At 40.2% G+C, this 9227-nt stretch overlaps 1 protein-coding gene and 1 non-coding gene across 2 annotated transcripts; both read right to left on the reverse strand.

Moving 5' to 3' along the window:
* Nucleotides 1-4847: 4847 nt before the first annotated feature.
* On the reverse strand, nt 4848-8082 carry LOC104586216 (purple acid phosphatase 17-like). Its single transcript, XM_010243414.3, has 6 exons — nt 7743-8082; nt 7065-7221; nt 6881-6988; nt 6635-6762; nt 6332-6528; nt 4848-5159 (listed from the first exon to the last, which is right to left on the reverse strand). The coding sequence occupies exons 1-6, from the start codon at nt 7926-7928 to the stop codon at nt 4943-4945; spliced, it is 993 nt and encodes a 330-aa protein (XP_010241716.1). The 5' UTR covers nt 7929-8082; the 3' UTR covers nt 4848-4942.
* Nucleotides 8083-8571: 489 nt separating this feature from the next.
* TRNAD-GUC (transfer RNA aspartic acid (anticodon GUC)) lies at nt 8572-8643 on the reverse strand. Its single transcript has one exon. It is a non-coding gene; the product is annotated as a tRNA-Asp (tRNA).
* Between the last annotated feature and the right edge of the window lie 584 nt (nt 8644-9227).

Consider the following 9227-nt stretch of genomic DNA (forward strand, 5'->3'; position numbering starts at 1 on the left):
GGCACATCTTCCCATAAGTGGAAATTAATCAATGAGGAGACAATAATGGATGATAAATTATTCTCTCTAATAATGTTAGTAATTACAACATTTTACTCTCTAAAGAATAACTAATCAAATCTTAAATCAAGGGGATTAAGAGATTAGACCAAGAAGTCTATAAATAGGGGTCCTCATCAAGAGGGAGGGGACTTTTGGTCAAAGAAATAAACTAAGCGAAAGTAAGAAGGAAGTGTACACCATTTTCTAAAGAGCAAAGTCACAGCACATTTGAAGTGTAGCACAACCCTTCTTTTGATAAAGCTTTCCAAGCCTAATTGAAGAAAGTAATCTTTACTGTTGTCTGAAGCACATGAGCACGTCACCTGACCATTGGTTTCAATTTAAATCCAAATCCTCAAATTGCAAGAAGCACCACCAAGAGAGAATCAGAGGTTCTGTCCTTTTTGTAAAAGAGTTTCAAATGCAAAGAGCTTGTATCCCATTTATATAAAAAAAAATCCAATTTTTGAATTTATCTTCTTTTTTCAGGTATTTGGATTTATACATGAAATTTGGGTCAACAAGTATATTTGTCAAGTCGAGTCATGTGTTTTTTATTTTTGCATAGACAAGCACTAAAGTTTCAACACCGCAAATGGCTAAAGTATTGATGTTAAAAAAGTGTCCCATCAAGAAAGATTATGACATATAGACCCTATTTTTGAAAGGAACCACAAACAATTGATATCTAGTTTATCAAGAGAGTGTTGGTTGGTAGAAGTGGTGGGGCACTTGAATACAAATCAAGCCTTGTATTTTTTGTTAATAGATGCACATTTTTTTGGGAAGTTGTCTAAAACTCACCATGACTTTTCAACATTTCTCTTAAACTTACCATAACTTTTCAAAACGTCCAAGGAACCCCATGTCAGTGAGTTTTTGTTTCCCAAAACTCACCATCCATTAAAGCATCGTTAGTGTACAATGACAGAAATCGTTCACGTCAACATAAATGCAATTTTTATGACCAAACCACCATTGAATAGCAAGTCAGCCTTATTAAAACATATTTTTATGACTAAAATGCATCCACACTAATTTTACAGGAGAAGAACGATTCTCATGTGAGAACCCTTCTAATGGGAATGGTGATGGAAGTTGAATGACCATCAGTGGTTGAGGTGGTGGAGGTGATGCTGGAGGTGGAGGAGAAACTACAAGAGGCATAGAGGGAGTGACAACAGGAAGTGGAGGGGACATTACCGGAGGAGGTGATGAAGAAACCGGAGGTAGAGGAGCAAGAGGAGGGGATGGTGGTGGGGCGACTACAAGAGGGGGCGATAGGTAGTGCTAGAGGGGGAGCTATAGGTGGTGTCGATGGGGGCAATGGTATTACCCGATGAGGAGCAGCAAAAATAGGTAGATGGGATTGAGGTGGTGGGGATGGAAGAAAAGGGCTTGTGGACGGAGGTGAACTTGTAGTATTAAGGGTAAATTTCTTAAACTACCCTTATGGTTTAGCTAACTAAGTGTACCCTTACTGTTTGAAAATTGATTGACACTACCCCTACTTTTTCTGACAATTGTCTAACTCTATCCTTACCGTTAACATCTGTTGATATTTCATCAAAACCCATACACACGTGACACCACGTGATGTTTAAAGTTTTTTAAAACCTAATATTACCCTTGTCCCCTTACTCTTGACTGACACCTCCTTCCTTCTCCAACTCTCGTCCCCTTCATCCCACTCTCTCTGTCAACACCAGACCAGCAGGAGCGCACCATATTCGCACTGTACTTGGAGGTTGAGGATAGTGACAACTGAACACTACTGGAGTAGTGGAACTGCGATTTAGCAAACACAACTTCTTCCCGGATAACATGGGTAAGTGCCCACCGACCTGCGCACTCTACCCAATCAAAGCTGAACGAGACAAACCCCATCACTCACCGCCGAGACCTTATTCAATTCATCTCTGAAATAGTGTTGGAGTCACAATCCATTTTGCAAGCAAAATTGTCGTCTTCCTGTGTTGGAGATTTAGGATGCAGTTGGCGAGCCCAACCCCCTTGTTTCAATCGATGCGTCGGAGATTGAGGATGCAGTCGGCAATTGAGGAAGTTGTTTTGTAAGTTAATGAACCAGAGATTGAGGATGCAGCTGGCGAGTCCAGCCCCCTTGCGTCAGTCGGCAAGTCGGAGATTGAGGATGCAATCGGCGAGCCCAGCCCCCTTTCTTTAGACGCCAACTATTACTATTACTTGAAAACCAAAAATGAGGAGAAAAATGAACCAGATCTCAAGAGACACTAGTCTAGCCTCTCTCTCTCCTTCTTCTTCTTCCCCTTCGTTCTCTCCCCTACCGATCTGTTTCATCTCCTTTAACTTTGATCACAGCAGGGGATGAGCCTTTACGTCTGTGGATGAACCCAGAGAAAGACGTTGATACAGGAGACGGTGATGTTGTAGAGAGATGATGTCATCACTGTAACATGGTTGAATCTCATTTCCAACAATTAATCAACACTGGAGTCGTGATGTTGAAGCTCATCTCACTACTTGTTGTCTTCTGGGGTTGAGGGGAAGATTTGTGTTGGGGTCGCCATTGGGGATATACGAGGCAAATTTTGGATGGGGGAGACAGAAGGTGGAGTCATCTCTGTCCTGATTGCAATTCATCTTTGAAACATTGTTGTCTTCCCGCGTTGGCCTCACTCACCATTTCCACTCTCATGATGAGTGGAACTGATTTAGGGTTTCAGAGGATTTGTTTCTTGAAGAACTTGAACTATGTGAGATTGAGTTGCTTTCTAGAGCAATCTAAGACGTCGAACTTAGAGTACCGATCGTGTGATGACGTTGGTGAACAGGGATGATAATGGACATTTTAAAGGGTAAAAGGGACATTTTAAATTTTTCGTTCATATTTAACGAAACTTGTAAGACTTAGATAATTGTTAGAAACAATAGGGGTAGCACCAGTCGATTTTGAAACAGTAAGGGTACATTTAGTCTATTAGTTAAACTATAAGGGTAGTTTAAGAAATTTACCCTTAGGTATGTATGTATATATATATATATGTGTGTGTGTGTGTGTGTGTGTGTGTATGTATGTATGTATGTATGTATGTATATTAGGTAGGTCCATTTGAAGATCTTGGATCTCAAATATGTCATGAGAATACGAATCCAATATGAATTTGTTAGGATTCAAATTTGAATATGTGGTCTTTAAATTGATTTGGGATTGGACTTAGAGGTAGGTAATATTTATCAAATTCTGAGGGGCATATAATATAAATTTAAGTCTGGATCTCCTCTAACAAAAAACCGTCCCAATAAGTTTCCACATAATCTATACCCACATATCTCTCATGCACTCTCCGAGTCTTATTGGTGAGATATGCACAAATGGATCATATTGGAATTGGGAACTTCTACCAACAAAATATATTCCAATCCTCTACCAACTTGATCTAACATCGCCGGTCTCACCATGAGACTAGGACCCACCATGTATGAAATGTGTGGTGTGATACCATGCTGGTAGGTCATTGGAATGAATTTTGTTGACAGGTGATCCGAACTCGTTTCGTTGAGGGGAGATCCCAACTCAGGATTTCACACACTTAAGAGGGAATTACCAACACACGGTCCCAACTATGTCCCAACCTCCCAACTATGTCCCAACCAGCAATTTTAGTCGTACATGTAGGACTGCTAATGTGGGTTGGGTTCGACCTAATGGATCTTAATTTGATTGGGTCGCTTTTGAGTCTTGGTATATTCTTGATTATTATTGGTTCGGAACTGGCTCCACCTAGTCCCGAACCAATTCAGGTCTTACTCAAGACATATACATATAATATTAGATATATAATATATTAAATAAATTGACATATATATATATATGTATATATATAATTTTTTTAGTAGATTTATTATAATCGAGTCCAGTGGACCAGACTCGATTGTCTCAAGAATCAATTGGTTCAGTTCTAGGTCTAAAAATTAAAAATCCTATCGAGTCTAAGTCCTTAATATTTCTTGTTGGGTCGGTTCCAGTTCCAACTGAACCTAACCCAGACCCAACCCGACCCGTTGACAGCCTTACATACATGGGGAACATCTCCCCATGTATGACAAGGGAGATGTTCCTACTTACTAATCTGGCCTATCGGAATTGAGATTTGCTACTAACAAAGAGCACCTCAGACCGACCTCCCAACCCTATCCCATCATGTATTGGGAACATCTCCCTATCCCTATGAATAACAGTACAAAGTATAGGAAATGTTCGCTATATACAACTGAGAGGTACTGTGAGGTTGGTGTGAGAAGCACTCTATGAGAAACAGATCCAAAATCATTGGAATGGTATTAGAAGTGTTTAATTGGTAGCAGAAGATCTCGAAACAGGATTCAGTGGGAGCAAAGTCCATTCAAATAGCCATCAGAGTCTTGCGTTGAGAATATCTCCTCATAAAATAAAATATAAAAGTACGGAGATATTCCGGATGCAAGGCTATAAAGGCTGTTCGAACACTGTTCGAACGGATTTTTCTCTGACTGAAACCGATCTCGCAGATCCCAACGCTATTACCCTTTAGAGACGGAATAGTATTCGAACTGTATAGGCATCAATTCCTGAATGGCACGAGGACACTGAAATCACATCAGCGCCCTACATGCACATCTCAGCCTGCACTGCGAACATCTCCCGTGGGGCGCGCCTTGTGAACTCGGATTCAGGGGTTCAGAGGGGCTGGCAGTGGACAGTGGTCGGTGGAAACAACAAAAAAAAGGTCACATGAGGCCATGCAGACAATACCTAGTGCCTAGGTAACAGGGCTACAATCGGATTGGACAAGAGCCGATTATAAACATATCTAATACTGACGACCTTAAACGGGTCGGATTAGCCTACCAAAGAAAAAAGGCTAAAACAAATACAAGTCTAGATGGCGGAGTAGAGCTGCTGCTTGGGTGCATTCCATCTGTGCAGCACCTTTCCGGCAACATCATAGAACAAAATCTCGGCGTTGGTTTGAGTAAGCTGCACAGACATGAAGCCCTGTCCATCGTAGAAAAATTTCACTACTTCTCGGTTCAACGTCTTCACATCTCCTCTCCATGCCTTGGAACCCGCCCCACTTGTTAAGAACTGGATAGGACTGCATCCACAACCAAACTTTGCTTAACAATACAAGCTTAAACAGGTGTAGGGCTGCAAATTAAATGATATCCATTTATTCAAATTCGATCCGTTTATAACTGGGTCGAATATGGATCCACCACTTTCTATTCCAATCCCATATAATTCGATTCGTTTTTATATTCTATCTATTAATAAAATTGGTTTGGTTTGAATGTTGTGTTTTCAATAGTGTTATTGGCTGCTTCGTTCTTTTTGGTAAAAGGGTTCTTGGTTCAAATATCATAATATTTATTTTCAATATGTTTTGTTCATGACATGTTTAAACCAGATATAGATGAATCAAATTTGGATCAACTTTATCTGACCCGATTTGATCCCTTTGCGGCCCTAAAGGCTCCTTTTGTTTGGGGTGCATATCAAATCTGCTCTAGTTTTGCATCAATTTGTTTATTTGTAACTGTGGTTTACATTTCTACCTCCTATAAAATTTATACTTTTTGACTCAATTGCACTTATTGACAGTGTAATTTTTGCATTCAAAATACTGATGTGAAATTTGCACCATCTTCCTACTCATTCTGATCTACTGCAAATACAGCTGTATGTAATAGGTTGAATATGCTAGTGTTCCAAACCATACGAGTTCCATGTCCATGGAACACGCCACTCAATTGTGCATCCTTACGTGCAGAGCTCCCAGACTCCCATTTCCTCTCCCATATAGAATAGGAATAGCATCATCTTACATCATATATACACATGTATAATAATTATATAATAATATTTTAATATATAAATACACGCAAATATATATATATATATATATATATATTCAATTTTATATATTAATCTATTCTAATTTATTATAATTTTTTCAATTTCATTTTAATATTTCATATATATAAAGATCATACCGCCTGGCACGGGCTACCCTTTATGAGGGATTATAGGCCAGGCAGGCATGGTCCACCCAGGCCCAGCTGGCTACAGTAGGGGTGGCTCGCGTTACACCTCTACCTACGCCATCATCAAATAACCCTTCTCCTGCCTCCATTCGGTGGGGACCATATGCATTCACGACATCCCAACAAAATAAATTCTCAATTGCACTCGCATGCATACACCAGTGCAAATATGAAATTGGTAGTGCAAGCAAACGCAGCCAAACAAAATCAAATAAATACCTACCTGTTGGCATCACTGATGTGCTCCAGACAATGGTCATGTCCATTGATGTACAGATCGACGTCATTGGCCTTAAGGATTGGGAGAAGCTGCTTCACAAGCTCTCGGGTGTCGCCGTGGTGCCCAACAGTTCTGATCGCATGGTGACCCACCACGATCTTCCATTTCGCTCTCGACTCTCTCAGTGCACTCTCTATATCCTGTTAATCACAAAAACCTTCATTTGATCATCACTTTCAGGCTAACCAACCCTTGGTTTGGAAATGAGTTACGGAGTGCAAGTGTGGAACCTATCTCTTCTTCTACCTTGAGAAGGTTGGCCAGGTACTTCTCTCTAGGGAGAACACCTCTCCAATCGTAGCTATGGCCCTTTGGGTTTTCAAAGTAAGCGTCCACGAATGGGTTTGTGTCAACAAAGAAGAATTCAGCAATTTCTGTTGCAGAAACAAAAGCGTTTCAGATCTTTTTTTTTTTTTTTTTTTTTCAAGTTCAAAGAGAAACTTTGTTTTGATGATCTTCAAATTCCAAGTGAACTGGGTTTTTAATTTTCACCTGCATTAAGAACAAAAGACCTCAAGCACAGCCATCTGCTGTCTAGCTTCTTGAGGACTGGGCTCAATTGGGCCTTCACATCACCTCTGTAATCATGGTTGCCCAAAACTAGAAAATTAAGGAAAAGCAATATTAGATGATCGTTATAAAAATTAATAAAAGAAAAGAAATTTATTATTCTTACCACTATACCACTGCTTTTGGAGGCTCTTGGCAGTGTAGATTTTGGAAAATGACTCCTCAAAGGCGGGATCATTCTCTCCGGTCAAGCCATTGTCATAAAAATCATCTCCGGTGGAGACTACAAAATTAATGTTCAGTTTCTCTCCGATCCTTCCCATCTGCAACAAATTGGTTCAGAAATTAAAACAACACTTTAATTAATATCCTCCTTCTCTGAATTCAGAGGAAGGGGAGATTAATTTTAGAAAATAGACGTATAACTGAGGGTATTCTAGTAATTACATCCATTCAATTATGTGCCCTTAGTGCTTGGAGTTGGAGATGAAGTAGTCAATCAATTGCTCTCTCAAATCACAAGTTCTCACTCGCTGATGTAATGTTAAAAGAGCAGAATGGAGTATTGACATTCAACTCAAGCAGTTTTTCTTTTTTCTTTTTTATTTACTAAGCATTCAATTCAAATAGTTGTTCCACAGACAGAAATTACAAAATGCCACGATCATTTGAAAATTTCACTTTCCAGAAATTTTGATCTACCCATTAAGGCTTAAATGCTTGAGGACATGATGAATGCGTTAACCGGAAAAAATTACAAGAAATCTATCAAGTAAAGAGATGGAGAGAAGGTGGTGATGACTGATGATATTCATTGTTCATAGAAAGAAGTTTGGTGTAAAACCTGAAAAGCAACTTCAGATTGGTTGTAAGCTCCTCTTCTCCCCCAGTCTCCGATGACCAAAAAGCTCAGCGACCCATCACCGTTTGCGGGGTGCTCGAACCTCTGGAGCTCTGCAAAACTCGAGCCCAGAAGGCAAATGGTTAGGACAAGGCACAGAGCCATGGATTTGTTGCAGAAACAAGCCATGACTCTGAGGAGACGAACAAAGAAGCAACGATTTCGAGGAGAAACGTAATGGGGCTTTATAGATGGAGAAGGGGCGCGGTGCCAAATTTAAAAGAAAAAACAAGGCAGAAAAGGATCAGATCGGGCATATTTCTGAAACCTGGACAGTGAGTTTTGAATTAGAACAACCAATCGCGTAATTAACAGGTTTTGAAGGTGTTGTAAGAAGCATTTATGTGGTGACACGTGGCAATTTTAATCTGTTAATTAGGTAGAGTAGGAAGTTGATAAATCAATAAAACAAACAACGGGAATATCCGTGGGAATATCCGTAGGAATATAACGTTGGTATTCGGATTTTCATCCAAGGGATCTTGGATACTCCTCGTCTCCGTCTCCTCTACTCTGCTCTGATCGTCGAAAGCAACGGAAAAAAAAGTTGGCTGTCTTAAACTCGACAGCCTGCCTGGGCTGTTGGTACTTGGGAGTATTTTTCAGCAATCAGCAGAGGAAAGAACTTTGTTGACAGCCTAGGCTGGGCGAATTCAGGAATCTGAATATGTTGACACTTGAGGTACTTAGAAGTTAGAAGCAAGCACTTGACTTGACACTTGAGGTTAAAAAAGTCATTTTAGTTTATCGAAATTGGCAATGAAAAATTAATCGCCGTTGCCGGGGATCGAACCCGGGTCACCCGCGTGACAGGCGGGAATACTCACCACTATACTACAACGACCCATCTTGTCAGAGAAGCCCATTTCTTCTTCTTTCTTCAAATTGAAGCACTGCCCGAAGCTACTTAAAAACCACTGGTGGGCCAACAAATGTGCCTGTCTACCTTCTCTTCGAACATGGGTGTACTTGATAATCTATAGTGAGACGTCTACAATCATCCAAGCGTTCCAAAGTCCAAAGGGAATGCTCCTTTTGGGGTGGGGATCATATTCTTCATGCCCTATCCTGATTCCTTTTGGAGGTAACAATTAATCATCCATCTCTGGTCTCTAATGGAGACAAGTTCCATGTGCGGAATGTATGTACATAAAATACTCATTTTATTAAAGAAACCCATTTACCGAAGCACGGCATGTGCACCCATGGGTGCACTGAACATGTGAACCTACCAATAAAAATGTTACATAATTGTATTTTAAAATTCTGATAACTTAACGGATGTTCAACCGTTAGCTGAAGAAGCCTAGTTGAACTACCCACAAAAAGACCAAAATATCATAGAATGATTTCTTTCAAGGGATTACTCCCTCCTGTTTCTTCCTCTCCTCCGAGCCTTAACACAGAGAATCATCCCTCCGACCACTG

This window comes from Nelumbo nucifera, chromosome 3 (assembly GCF_055504915.1).
Source record: "Nelumbo nucifera cultivar China Antique chromosome 3, China Antique-T2T, whole genome shotgun sequence".
Taxonomy (NCBI): domain Eukaryota; kingdom Viridiplantae; phylum Streptophyta; class Magnoliopsida; order Proteales; family Nelumbonaceae; genus Nelumbo; species Nelumbo nucifera.